Consider the following 14,857-nt stretch of genomic DNA (forward strand, 5'->3'; position numbering starts at 1 on the left):
AGGACATTCTGAAATGACCCAAACATTTTCATCAAACTGATGCTCTACCAGCTCACTGTGTTCACCCGAAAATAGAGGCAGGTGATTGAAAGACAATTATCAGGTGAATTCAAGTTAAATACTGAAAAGATTCACACAGATACTAGAATGTTGTATAAAGAAATAGCGTCTCAGTAATGTCCAGTTTAGAGCAAACACATTTGGTGTCCCAGCTGTTTATCCTGTGCCAAGTAATGCTACTGGACCAGCACGAAAACCGTAGTTATAAATTATGATCATAAACGTTCTTGGGTTTTAAACCTTTAAAGCGTGTGTGCATAGAGTAATGAAAATGCTTTCAGAAAATAAAATTGTATGCAAAGAGTATAGAAATCAAAATACTTGAAAAGTTCATCTTTTTGTAATTTGTTGAGAAAAACTTAAAATACAGCAGCTCATGTCACTGAGCATGTAGAGTTGCATTAATAACTATCAGTTACATATTTTTAGAACGTTACACTACTCTTTAGCTTATAAAATTGATGTTCTGCAAATTTGCCACTTGGTGGTGCCAGATTGATTTATAAATCACAGACGTGAACTAAGACGAGATCTTGAAGTTGTATCTGAGGAGTGTATGCTGAGAAATAAGTAAAATTTGTTTGGAAAACTTTAATTCTATGATGGCACGGGTGCAGCTGTACTGGCCTCTGTCCCTCAAGGCCCAGATCTCGAGTCCCTCTCTGTCCCTCCACTACAAAAGAGAGTAAGTATATGGCAAAGCTACATCTGTGAGGACAAAGTTTCTGGAACATTTCTCCCATACCATGCACCCAGCCAAAAATAGTTTGGATTCAGCGATATTCCAGACACGGTGCAGAGGATGGCTTTGGGGTTTGTGGAGGCAGCTGCAGGTGTGCTGATCGCGGTGGTATTTCTGTAGGTGTTGGACTGGCGTAGTTCCTGTCCAGTTGTTGTTTTAACACCACCAAAACTTTTACATGTTTATCACTGGGGTCTGTTGCCTTGAGTTTAAGGAAGGGCACAGGAAGGGCAATCAATGATCACCATAAATGTAAATCTAAACAAAAAGACCCATGCGATTAAATTAACCTTCTTCCTTCTCTCAGTTGCGGGGCTGCTCTTCACCAGGCTTTGAGTTACTATGTTTTAATAAAATTTCTCAATTTATCACAGTGTTTCAGTGTTATCAGTGTTTAGCATTGAAGTATATTTGCACCAGACTTCATAACTTTTTTTTTTTTCTTTCTCTCTCCCTCTCTCGATACTGCAGTTCCAAAAGAATTGGTGGAGCTTCACTTGAAACTGATGAGAAAGATTGGGAAGTCTGTCACAGCAGACAGATGGGAAAAATATTTGATCAAGGTACAATATACGCGTTGTATTATTCTGCAGTGCTGGAATATGGTTATGATGAGCTGTTGTGTCAGTGGTCCCTGGTATGAATTATAGCGAGCCTTGGGCGGCGTTGCGGCCAACATCGACGTGCATGCCCAGACTTCAGTTGTGTAAGGTCCCAGCGTAACTGTCAGTCTGCCAAGGCTCGGGTAAAAAAAATCTCTGAAAACAGACAATATGTACTGCATGTAAAAGAGTGTACACCTTCATACCTGGTGGCAAAATACTTTTTTGAGCATAAAGACCCTAAATAAAGAAGGAGATTTAGTAGCCCGCAAACAGGCTAAATTGAGCAGAGAGATTTCCACAGTAACATTTCATTTGTATATCAATTGTCTGGATATGATTTAATTAACGTGATTTGGTTGGTATTCATACAGGGACTAACCATACAGAGTTCTTGTAGTATGTGTTAATAAATGAAAGTATTGCAGCGATCTGTGTCTGCATGCTCAGAATGGCAAAGCTAAGATGAAAAAGTAGTTATGCATCAGTAAAAATAGAGCATCCCGTTGTTTTAAATAATTCTATATTGGTATTTTAATTGTGGTTATGCCATTGTCGGCACCTTATATGCAAATATTTTTCAGTTTAAAGAATTTGCACTGCTTCCAAAAATAAAAATATGCACATATTCAAAATTAATAGGTTACCGTTTCCCCTCTGGATATGTTCCATGTGCCTTTTAATCCACAGAAATGTAGTCTTGGTATTGTCTGTGCAGCCATGATCGCATCTTACTTAGAAACAACAGCATTATGGTAATAGCAACGATACAATTAATGGCACTTGGCCAATCCAGTTGCAGTTTGCCCCCTCAAGTGCTGTCTATAAGCTTTACAGAGACAGGGATTTGTCTTGAGGTTTGTGTAGTCTTATGATGAGGATGTTTTTAGGACTGGGAGTATGTTGGGAAATAACCTGCTGAAGGGCTTTAGGTTAAATCTAACCTCTTAACCAGCTGTATTTATGATGATGCTGTAAAATAATAATGTAATAATTTATGTAAGTTGTGTACTGTGTATATTACCGAGTACTGTGGTTACTGAATTGTGTTAAATTCCTTAATATACCGAAAAGCCATTGCAGCAAGCTGAGGAAACCCAACTCTGAGTAGCAAACTTATGTACCCCACTGAAGCCACTTGTCTCTTGTGTGGTAAGCAGAAAGCAGAGGGAGAAAACAAGTTTATGAGGGAGTAGTTTGGAAAATCTTCTTTCAGCAGGCATTGAAAGGGTGGGAAAGTGGTAAGGAAACCCTCCCACGCACTCCTGCTAAGACCAAGTAAGCGGTAATAAATTCTACTTCACTTAACAGTCTCCAGAGCTGACTTGAAGCTTATTCTAGCCAGTGGTTCAAAGGAACCTTGAAGAACAAAGGAATTTGAATATAACTAACTAAAGAGGTATGCTAATACTGTCCCAGTTTCAAAGGGGTATAATTAATTTAGAAAAACAACGAAGGGTTTTGGGAAATGCTGCGAAAGCCAGGAAAAACTGAAAAGGTGTGGAACCATTGAGACCATTCTTCCAAGATGCCTGCGGTGGTGTTCGATGTATTGTTGACATACTCTAAGAGGCAATGTTGACCTGGTTTTCCGTTGTTAGAAGCTACTAATGTGTTGCTTTGATAAAACAGGGTTTGATCCATTCTAGATGCCACCATTTTCTTTGCTTATTTAGGACAAAACTTTAAATGGAGGACATTCAAACTTACATGCTTTTAATATTTATGCATGTATATATTATTAATGTTTTGTTTATATACCAGCTGTTTATAAGTTACGGTTTATTTGACTGCCACGCTCATAAAGAGCATCATAAAAATTTGTCTTTAAGCTGTGGTTGGTATTCTGACAGATGAATATGTTTTGGGATAGGAAGTGAATGTGGCAGTTGAGAGTTCTTTCCCTTCCCTCTTCTGATGGTCAACCACCCAAGTTGGCTCACCAGCATACACAGTAGTCTTTTTTGGAAGAAAATGGCTATAGGGCTCCAGGAATCTTGAGTTTTCTCCTCTGTGCAAATAATGTACATCGAGTTAAAGAAATAGCTTGTCCTAAACATTTTAACAACTAAGAAGAACTGCCCAGCTTAGCTGTTTTATTGGAAAACGCATAGCTGAATTAATTCAGGCTGCACTGTCTCCTGACAAAATGCCCAGAGAAGCTGTGGCTGCCCCATCCCTGGAGGTGTTCAAGGCCAGGTTGGACAGGGCTTGGAGCAACCTGGTCTGGTGGGAGGTGTCCCTGCCCATGGCAGGGGGGTTGGAACTCGATGATCTTCAAGGTCTTTTCCAACCTAAACCATTCTATGATTCTATGGTAATAGTAAGTTCCAGATGCCCTCGTAGCTGCCTTGGAAATGTTTGAGAGAGATATATTTCAGCGTCTCTTTTGCAGGGCGGGAAAGTGCTGACTAGTCTTCCGCATGCAGAAGCCAGCTGCTCCTGCAAGCAGTGGGTTTTTGGTCAGTGTGAAACATCCCTCACGATGAACGGCAGAGACTAACATTTCAGCAAAGCCTGAATCAATGAGAGCTGCAGTTCAGGGTTGTGACAGTACTTGTCAGGAGAAAGCACGATCATCTGGTTTTTAATTATCAAAATGTAGTCATTTCGGTTTGAACAGATGCTTCATCAGCTCTGATGTCTCTGAGCTGTTGCTTTGACAATCATACACTTCTCATCATTGCTTTCATACTTAATGAGTAAGTAATGAACAGCGACTGGCACATGCCCTCAGCGAGGGTTTTGATATTCAGTTTCCCAGCGCTCTTCACATTACATCATTGAAAATGAGAAAGAAAGCAGAGTAACCTTGTTTTGTGAGCGCAGAGCAGTAGTCCCTCGCTGTGAGCTTTGGCTTTGTGTCAGAGAAGTACCCGCGTAACATTCCTTAACCTCGGAGCAGGGAGAACTGCTTTCCAGCAGGATTCGTTGTCACCAGAGAGTGCTCTCTCCACTGTCCTCTGCAGGTCGTAGTGTAAAGTCAGAGTGTGATTTATGGTGTGGCTGAGCCCATGTAATAGCAGGTGTACCCTTGGGGAACTTCAGAACCAGTGTCAGTACTGGGGATAGTGGAGGGTAGGTGGCACGGCCATGGGGACGGGTAGCGGCACCTTTCTTGGTTGTAGCCCACATGGAGTTTTACAACACAAATCAGCTGATCTGTACTTCTGGTGGGTGAAATGTAGGGTTATTTTTGCTGCTGTTTCCAGAGAAAGCTGCTTTCAGATGTGATTTACAAGTTTTTAAGTAGTTTAGTGACCGTATCTTGTGTTGAAGAATAATATGGTGATTGGGAGACTACGCTGTTTGATGGAGTCCATGCGGCAGGGCTTTGCCTCCTTGCAGATGGAAGGGCAGCGGTACCTCACATGCTAATTTGGGCAGTCGTGATTCAACACTGGCACTTCAAGATAATCTTGACTGGAACTGGAGCTGTGATTAGCTTTCGCCTCCTTTTAATGAGCATTTCCACTAGAATAGCCTCACTGATTGGAGATCCCACTATGTGTCCTCAATTGATAAGCAGCTCTTCTCTGTTCAGGAGAGTAGTCTTAAGCATGTCTGAATTGTTTAGGAGGAGAGGGAATTCCTTCTCCATCGTTATTATTGGAGCTCCTGCTGATTCCATCTATTTATCCTCTACTGCCGCATTTTTGTGTGTTGTTTTTTTTCCCCCCATATTGCTGTCATTGAATTTATTTGCTTTAAGTAAATTGAAATTGGCTCTACTTAGAATATTTAAAAATAGTTATCAAATGGCTTGAGGCCCAAGATATTTAGTGTTTTCTAAAGAATAATAATTCTGCAGCGTGGAGTGAATATCAGTTGCATTTGTTATCTGCAGTGCAGTTGTAGGACATAATGGCCCCAAGAGAGCTTGGCAGCTTACGTGCTAAGTGCTGTAAAGACACATAATAAGAAATCACATCTGCTCAAGAGAATTTATATTCTAAATAGATAAGTCAGAAATAGAAAATTGGGAGATTTTACACAGCAAAGGCAAGGATGCCTTCCCAGTTCGGAGTTTAAGATGTTTAGAGAAGTTGGTGGTGACCAGAACCTTGATGATCTGTACTCTTCCATGGAGATTTGCCAGCACTTCCCAACCTACACCGGTTGGGGTTGCGTTTTTTTTGTTCGTGTGTGTGAGGCTTTCTGACTCACACTCCTGAAGACATCACAAATAATTGCTACTGCAGTAAAGTATTATTAATATAAAAGCTTAAAGTTTCTTTTATCCGCTAACCTGAGCAATCTTATTTTGTTTGTGACAGATATGCCAAGAATTCAACAGCACTTGGGCTTGGGAGATGGAAAAAAAAGGATACCTAGAAATGAGTGTTGAATGCAAACTGGGGATTCTGAAGGTACACATTCATCAGCGAAGTTTCTAAATGAGTTTTTCCTCACTTGCTTGGAGATTCTGCTTTCCCACCCACTTCAACATCTTGCAAATTTTAGCTTGACTGAACCATAAGTAGATGTATCAAATGAGGAGCTGATCTGGTAACAGGTGTGGTGCTCATGGCTGGGCCCAAACTGGATGTTAAGACTTTGCATATTTTTCATACGTTGTATGAAACTTTGAAAACTGTTTTGTACTTACTGTTTGGTCAGTAGCTATTTGCCTGTGCAGTACACTTTTCAAAATGTTTCTTAGCTTGCAATTAGAGAAGCTTATCTGAATTCCGAAGACAAAGATGGCACCTTTCAAGTCCTGAGAAAACTTTCAGAGTTGGTTCCAAGTTATGTATGTGTTTTACTGTAAAAGAGATCGTTGTGCTATGAAAAAAAAACAAACCAAACTTTCAAAGCTGGCCAGGAGAACAAAAAAAAACCAACCCAAATAAAAAATTGTCTCTTATATAAAAACAACAAGATCCGGAAAAAAAAAAACGGTAGCTCTAGTTAACTCACAGATCTAAAAAGAACTTCCAAATTGCACTGAAAGGAAATGAGCTGATTTTCTTATTTCTGTTTATATTTTGATATTTTAACAGCCTTTCTACTTTCTCACTTTTTCAGTATCTCTGTGAATGTCAGTTTGATGACAATCTAAAGTTTAAGAATATAATTAACGAGGAGGACGCCGATGCCATGCGTCTTCAGCCCATCGGTCGAGACAAGGATGGCCTGATGTATTGGTATCAGCTGGATCAAGAGCATAATGTCAGGATGTACATAGAAGAACAGGATGACCAGGATGGATCCACGTGGAAGTGCATTGTTAGGTATTCCTTTTCTTTTTTTTTTTTTATTTTCTTTGGGTTTTTTTTTCTTGTTTTGTAGGGTTTTTTTCTATTTGTAATTGGGGTTCAGAAATCTATTTCAATAAACCTCCATTTCTCACGGAGTAGGATTCGTGACAGTGGGACTTTCTGCCTTCATGTGTGTTTTAGTGAAAAAACATGTACAGAAATAACTCACTGCTTTGTTGGTAATAGCCAACGTGCAATTTGTTTTCTGCTTAGTCAAGCTACAATGGACGGGGTACCAAGAGAAGACTCTTGAGGATGACGGCTCCGTATGGCTCACTGGCCAGCTAAAAGCCTCAGGCAACGGAGGAGGACTCTTGTTTCTTTAACTTCTGCTCTATTAAGACAATTACAAGTGCCCAGTTTTGTTTTGGGGGGAATTACATTGCAATTTTAACTTCATGGGACTGCATAACTGTTGACAATACAAATAGGCACGAAAAATCTTCTGGAGTAGAATTTGGCTCACAGGTCACTAAAGGTGAGGTACGTGACGTTGATGCAGACTGACATGTACGTGGCTCAGTGCCTCTGGGTGTCAGTTGCTGCAGATTGGTCTGTTAATATTTTAACGATATTTTAGCTTCAGATTTAGGGGGACTTGTGATTCTTGTTATATGTTTTGTTTTTCACTGTCCTACTCTATGCAAAGTATATGGGATCTTTCTTACTGGAAGGAGAATTAGTTTGAATTTTTTTTTCCTATCTACCAGTTATCCATTTTTAGTTTATCTCCATGTAAACGTCTTTTTTAAAAATTTGATTAGTTCCAAGTGGATTTTAAACTGGACTCAGCAGAATCAACTCTGACTTAAAAAGCACATAGAGATCTAAAAATAGATCTAAGAAAAAGTCAAATTATGTTTTGGTTTTTTCTGTTTGTAAATTTAAATTTTTACATCTGCAGCTTATCTACATATCCATAACTTTAGTAACTAAGAGACTCATAAAAAATGGTTTAAACCTCTATCGATGGGCCATAAAATGATAAGCACTACCACCAGTGAAATTTAGACAGCTGTTGTGGGTGAATAAAGTAAATGTATCTAAACAAACTGATCAAGAGCTGAACGGTGTTTATCTCTCTCCGTGCATTATAGACTCCAGAGATCAATGCCAAAAGCGGAAGGAATCAAGGTTCTGCTGGGAAAGTTCTGACAGTCCACTCCACACTCACAGCAGAAAAACACAGTACTGCATTGTAAAATCTGAAATGGTTTTAAACCCGTGAGATTCCACATCTCAGGGTTTTTGCACTTCCAGGCTTTGCTTTTTTCTGTCAACTTGGGCCAAACAAATTGCTGAACGGTGACTTGAAAAGAGAAATGTGAGCGCCTTATTATTCTAGTCTGTTACGAAAACTATGACTCTGTTTAATCATCGCCCAAATTCATTATACATTAAGGTGTTTGTTTTTATAGTTAGATTTCCAGTTTAAATACGGAGTTGCAGTGCACTCAGATTCACACATCTAGAGAGGCACGAACGTCTTCTCACTATCATAACTCAAGTAGCTGGAGTTTTCTAGACAACTCTCTATTGTTTGCTACATGTGCTTAGGATGGGTACTTGCAGAAAGTATCTAAATGACTTAATTGCTTTTGAAAATTTTTCTTGAATGATGTGGTTGCTCCTTTGGTGCATGAGCAGAAAACTACAACTTCCTCTCTGCTGGGACAAAAAAATTGTGAACAAAAATCACTGAGGATCGGTAAGAGGATAATAAACAAAAGAATAATAGTAGCAGCTTGGATCCAGACCCAACAGGACTTGAATTGAGATAGATAAGATCCTTTCAAAAAAGTGATTTGATTTTGGTGTGGGTAAATTGGAAGGTTTCTGACGGCGAAGTTGCAGCCACTCTGGTGGGACAGGCATTTCACTGTGCTTGTATATAACATTTTCAGGGCAGCGTTCATTGAAGCAGATGGTGTTTGTTTATTTTTTATGAATCCCTTTGGGGTAAGTGGCTTATCAGACACTATGTTTTTTCTTCTGTCATCTAGAAACCGCAATGAGCTCGCCGAGACCCTTGAGCTCTTGAAAGCACAAATTGATCCTGCCCTGTTGAAAACCAACAATTCTCAGCAGGAGAATTCATCGCGTGAAAGCCCAAGCATAGAAGATGAAGACACCAAAAAGAGTGAAGAAGCATCTACACAAGGTTTTCTGCCTTCTTTTCTCAAATTTTAAATGTTGTGCTGTGGGAATGTTAGAATTTTCAACTTCATGAAAAGTTACTGTGTTAGATTAGGACTTTTTTAAAAAAAAAAAAAAAAAACCACCACAAAAATATTTCTGTTCAAAGTAAATCAAGTAAATATCGAATACTTTGAAATTATAAATTTTACTGGAGGTTTTCTAGTGCACATATAGGCTCAAGAGTATCTATAAGAAGACAGCTGTGTATAAATTGTTTTCTAAGTAATTTTATTTTTGCTGTACATTTTGTATAATATTGTAAATAGTCATTATTGTATGTCTTTGTGGAGTGTTGAACTGTTGCCAAACTTTTCCTGTTCTAGTGACATTAAAATTTTAAAAAGAAAAAAATCTGTTTGTGCAATGCCATGATTGAAATCAATACAGTATTGGGGGTGTTGTTTATTTTTGCTTTTGAGTTTGAATCAAAAAATACAGGTTGCTTCCTCAAATGTGTCATAATCCACGTGATTTTTCAAGAAGACATGAGCTTAAGTTAAAACAATTTAAAATACTAAAATATTTTAGAAGTGAAGTAGTTCTTAGCTGCCTCTGCTGTTCTTATTAACAAAGAACCTTTTTTCCTTCCTTATTATCATGTCATTGCACATATTTAACAACTTCCCGGACTTGTTGGTTTGTGCATTGGTTTTACTAAGTATCAGTATCAGTTAGCCTGAAGTATTTTGTGTTATAAGAATCTGATCTTTTTTAGGATAGGAAAAGCTAAAAGCTTGCTCTCCCGAGTAATTTTACCCCAGTTACTACCTGGTATTATCATTTTGTTAAAATACAAGAAAAGATTTTCACAGTCAGAAATAAGATTTAAGGATTCCACTGTGTTAGTATGTGTTTCTCCAAATCTCTTTAAGTTAATTCCATATATGGAATTAACCACAGCCTGTCTTGGTTCTGAGTATCAAAGAGAATTTCTTCTCATTCTTTGCAGCAAACAGTGTAGAACAGAAGAAATAAATAAAACGTTTAGATAAAATTTGAGTTGTTGTGGAAGCATTAAAGGACTACTGGAGAAATTGCAGTAAATTGTGATGAACACCAGCAGAATTGTCTTTCAGTCTAAGGCATTTCCAATTTCTAACTGTGCAGATAAGTGACAACATAACCTGCGTGGTTACTGACGCTGCAGAATTTATTCGAAGTACTGATCTTGCCTTTTTATTGCTAGAAATTGGTCAAGCCAGCTTAAATCATCTAACCGAGATCTCTGCTTCAGATACGATTTTAGTTTATATTGAATTCAGGAAGAGCCATTTGAAAACATATTAATAAATGTCCCCACTGTAGATAAGTCCCCAAATCCTATGGCACACTCGCCCGGGTCAGTCCTTGCGTTAGGCTGTGTATTGATGCAAAATCACTCCGAGGCACTAGTTCCATGTAATGAATAATAAATTATTTACATGTGCAGTGATTTAAGTGCAGTCAGTGGCTTCACAGAGCACTACTTAGAGCCTTTCAGTTCAGAAGCTTTAGTATTTCTCCCTATTAGTCCAAGGACTGCCCTCAAAGCCCTTCTAAGGTACAGTGAAAACATATTGGAAGACCTGATACCTGTTTGCTTTGGCCACTTCCCAACCAGCATTAAATAAGTTCATACAAAAATAAGGTAAACTGAACCAATGCTTATGGGGTTTTTTACTAGCCTGGTTGATTGACTTGAATATTGTTAAGGCAACTTGTGCATCGATTAAGTAATTTTGTATATATGAAATGCTTTACGAGTTTGGGGAGTTAAACTATGGAACAACTGCTGTTTTTCAGTATAGAGAAGCTTGGGGATTCTGGGGATCTTTGACGTTAGAAGTTTGGGAGAAAGCAGTAAGTAGGTGATGAGAAGAAGTGGTTGAACAAAGTTGAACAGAAAGAAATGAAGGGAGGGTGGAAGAAAATGGACATAGTAAAAATATCTCATTCTCACTGTACAGGCAAATGTCTTGAAAGAGGCAGCTTTTCTTAAAGGGCTCAGAGTGGGACCACTTCTGCGAAGGGGAAAAAATCAGCCATGAGCCTTCAAAATGTTATCGCTTCCAGTGCCTTAGAGATGCATCTCTCACTGCTGTACTAATTGCTGAGACTTATTTGGACACCTGTTTTGTATTTGAAAATGTTATAAAATCTATGAATTCTTCCTCGCCGCTCTTTTAGTTTCTAAAATGGTTATTTTCTTTAATGCAACTGAGTTAGCTGTCACGTACTTTCCCCTGTATATTTCTAACCACTTTGGGAATCTCTCGTCTTGCAAAAGAATTACGCTAGTGGGGAGGGAGAGGGGTGAGGTAGAAGAAAAAAAAATCATCTTTTTGTCTGGAGTTTTGGCACCCTTGAAATGACATCTTCAGATGGCAGAAGATGCTGTTGTGGTCTATGTAGTGCTATTATATTTGCTTTTTTTCTAATGAGTTCTATCACTGGCTGACTCAAAAAGTATGGTAAATGAAAAAAAAAAAGAGGCATTAAGAGGCCACGGCAATGACAAATAATGGGCTTAAGTACATAGTAACAAAATAGTTGTATGGTTTCTTCTGAATGCTGGAACTGTACTTTAAGCCCTAACAATTTAAACTGACTTAGCCAAGTAGGCATAACCTAATTCTTTAGGCTCTGCAGATTTTTCTGGGATATGCTACTACTCACTGTGCTCATTTTAGAAACGGCAGATGAAGTGAATGTAGAATATTGTCTGTTATTTGTGTTTTGATAGTACGTAGGAGATGTAGTCATTGCCCAGAGACTCTAGATGAATTTTGCCATAAGCTGTAACGTTGAATATCTTCTCTTTTCTCTGAACTGTTGAAAAATAATAGTTAAATATTTCTTGAAATAAAAATGTGTACAAACAGGGGACTGATTTCTATGTGGAATTTCACTTGAAAACCACGGAATCTTACACCATGTTCTGGTTTGTGAAATAATTCAGAAACTCAAGTGAGACTTCATGTTGATGCTTTGTGTGCCCACTACTTAGGCTTTATGTGTCCTCTGAAAGTACTGTGGTACTACTAAAGAAGGGGTGAGATGTCTCTATAAAGAAGGATAAATCTAGAATTCTGCTGCTAGTTTTGGAAGTTTAGGTTTATCTTGGTATATAATTAAACTGAACTGTGATTCTATAGCTAAAAATTGGGAACCCACTTGTTAAATGACAGTATTAGATAAGTCAGACTCCTAATAATCCCATGAGAGAAGACTCACCTCTGGGGAACTTCGGGTTGTTGTGTTTTTCAGATAGATCTTTGTTTTGATGGATGCTCTTTGTAATCCTGTAGGTCCCCTGGTTGTTTCATGGCTGTTTTTCTCTGTCAACAGAAAATCAAGTAAAAATCAAAGAAGAAAAAGAGGAGGCGGAGGAACAGTCAATGGAATCGGAAAGCCTTCCTCTTCCTGAGGTCAAAGAAGATGAAAATACACTGAAAATTGAGAAAGTGGAAGAAAAAGAAATTATAAAATTGCCAGTAATAGTAAAATTAGAGAAACCTCCAGAATACAATGAAGAAAAGCAAACTGTCAAAGAAGAAAGTGACTCCTTTAAAGAAAATGTCAAGCCTGTTAAAGTAGAAGTGAAGGAAAACAAAGTAGAACCAAAAGACTTAAAAGAAGTAAAAAGTTGTACGGACAAAATAGCAGTTCATGAGCCAGAGAGGTTAGAATTTTGTGTTAATGTCAAAACTCCCCAAGAAATTGTGGAGAAATCCGTGGAAGAAAGTGAGAAACTTAAAAATGATCAGCAGGCAAAAATACCGCTTAAAAAGCGGGAGATCAAGCTGACGGATGACTATGACAGTCCAATAAAGGGGCCCCTGTGTAAATGTGTTACTCCAACAAAGGATGTCTTGAAGGAAGAAGGGAAACCAGAAGAAGAAGCTTTTAAGAGAGTCCCTACAATTACTGCTTTGTGTCCTGATGGGAAAGTGCTAGTAAATGGAGAGGTTAGCTGTGAAAAAATAACCCCAAGTGTCATACAAAATAATAAGTCAGAACACTCCGCTAGCACAAAGGAAGACAGCAGCTCGTTAAAAGAGAAAAATGGAAAAAGTGGGGAAAAGGTATCAGACTCTGTTAGTAAAATTATAAAAGCGTGTGAGGTTGAGAAAAATGCAGTAACTGTGGTGAAAGAGATAGGGGCTGTGGTCTCTGAGGTTTCTAATCAGAAAGTGCCTTTAAAGGAGGAATCTAGTCCTGTGGAAAAAGAGTCCCTCGACAGCACGACTACTGAAATGGTAGCAGAAGAGTCTTCGAACTCTGAGGACTGTGCCAAAACAACCGAAGAGACGCAAGCCATGAAAATCAAAAAGGACAGACTACCGCCACCCAAAGAATGTTTAGAGAAGCCGGAGAAGTCCACAAACGCGTCTGTTCCTGCAGAACTGCCCAAGCTTGCACCGTCTGATGAAGAGACTTCGAAAAGTAAAGGTGAGTCTGAGGAGAAACCTGATTCTCCAAAAGCTGCTGAGACGCCCCCTCCATCTACTTCTCCCGTGACTTTAGAGAAACCTGTTTCGGAAAAGGAGGGTGCTGATAATAAAACGGCTCTACCCAAGGAGAGCAAAGTAGAAGAAAAACTCAGCCCTGAAAAACAAGAGGAAGAGCCGGAAGCTGCCAAGGCAGAGCCAGATTCGTTAGATGATGCCCATGCTTCTAATCTAGAGGACTCCTCAGAGAGTAAAAAGGAATCTCCACTACCTAAAAGCAAATTTAAATATAAGCTAGTTTCTGAAGAAGAAAGCTGTGCAACAGATAACAAAGAAATAACTTCTGAAAGACAGAAAGAAGGAATTAAATTAACAATCAGGATCTCCAGTCGGAAGAGAAAGACAGAAGCACCACCAGAAGAGGTCAGCATTGGTCGCACGTTAAGGCGATCTCCAAGAATATCCAAGCCTACTCCAAAAGTTGTGGAGACTCGGGATCAGAAACCTGACAAAAAACGACCTGAAGAGGAAGAGGAGAAACCTGCGGCAGCACAAAAACCGGAACGAAAAGAAGATGCAAAAAAACAAGAGAAGGAGTCAAATTCTAAGGTTAACAAGGTAATACAGTTTTATTACCCAGGAATAAAGAGTACCCACAGTCTTATTTATAAGGAGAATGTACGCTTACATAGGAATATTGAGGATTTTGTTCCTTTGGTCAGCTTTTGCAAGGAACTGGCTTTGCCATCCAGTTAGTGGACTCAACAAATCCTAAAAAAAAAAAAAAGGCCTAAGAGAGTGTTGACTTACCGGTTTATAAAATCTGTCCTAAACTAAGTAGACCAAGTCAAGCAGAGTGAATTCTTCTAAGGAATGAAATGATGAGAGCTGAGTCAGTCTGGCTGAGTGGCTGCATGGAGACTTCTAGCTCCTGTGGATTTACTAGGTGGATATTTGTTGGTGTCTGGTTGGTCAGGATGATCGTAAGCCACAAAGGAACCAAAAAATTGTGAAGAATAAAAATATTATGACTTCTGTTTCTAGGTGAAGCAAAAGTTATTGTTTTGGTGAGTTCATGATATAATTCCGCTTTTATCATGCACAGGATAGAAATTTTACTTTGGGTGGAGCTGTCTTTTTCACGATAAACTTCAGCGTATGCAGCATAGATCTTAAAAGTATGTCAGGTGAATCTAACACAGAAAGTTAAATATGCATATGTGTAGTTTGCTTCTAAATCTATGTAAATATAAACACTTTTTATTAATTTATCTTCCCTTTTTTTTTTCTGGATATGGAGTACAAAAGAGAAACAAGGAACAAAAAGTCTTTTTAGATCAACTTGAAATCCTATTATTATTTCCACTGCTACGCGTTTTCTTACTGATATTTTTACGTAGCTCTACCAAGACATTCACTTATTTAGCAAATTTGAGTAACCTTCGTAAAATGAACAGCTGATTTTGTAATCAATGATAATGTTTATACTCAAAAATTCTTTCATATACATAATGGGAAAAAAACTTCAAAGATTAATTTTAAATATTAGTTTAAAAAAATAAA

General features: G+C 38.5%; 1 protein-coding gene across 1 annotated transcript in view; it reads left to right on the forward strand.

Annotated features, from left to right (window-relative positions):
• The window catches only part of RSF1 (remodeling and spacing factor 1), a 61,448-nt gene that overhangs the window by 23,512 nt on the left and 23,079 nt on the right, over positions 1-14,857 (forward strand). Inside the window, exons 2-6 of the mRNA XM_082481031.1 lie at positions 1,274-1,365; positions 5,682-5,774; positions 6,433-6,638; positions 8,669-8,826; positions 12,192-13,912. Of these exons, the coding sequence (XP_082337157.1) occupies positions 1,274-1,365; positions 5,682-5,774; positions 6,433-6,638; positions 8,669-8,826; positions 12,192-13,912 (2,270 nt within the window). The remainder of the gene's footprint in view (positions 1-1,273; positions 1,366-5,681; positions 5,775-6,432; positions 6,639-8,668; positions 8,827-12,191; positions 13,913-14,857) is intronic.

Source organism: Vanellus vanellus (genome assembly GCF_965231255.1).
Source record: "Vanellus vanellus genome assembly, chromosome: 1".
In the NCBI taxonomy this organism is placed as follows: domain Eukaryota; kingdom Metazoa; phylum Chordata; class Aves; order Charadriiformes; family Charadriidae; genus Vanellus; species Vanellus vanellus.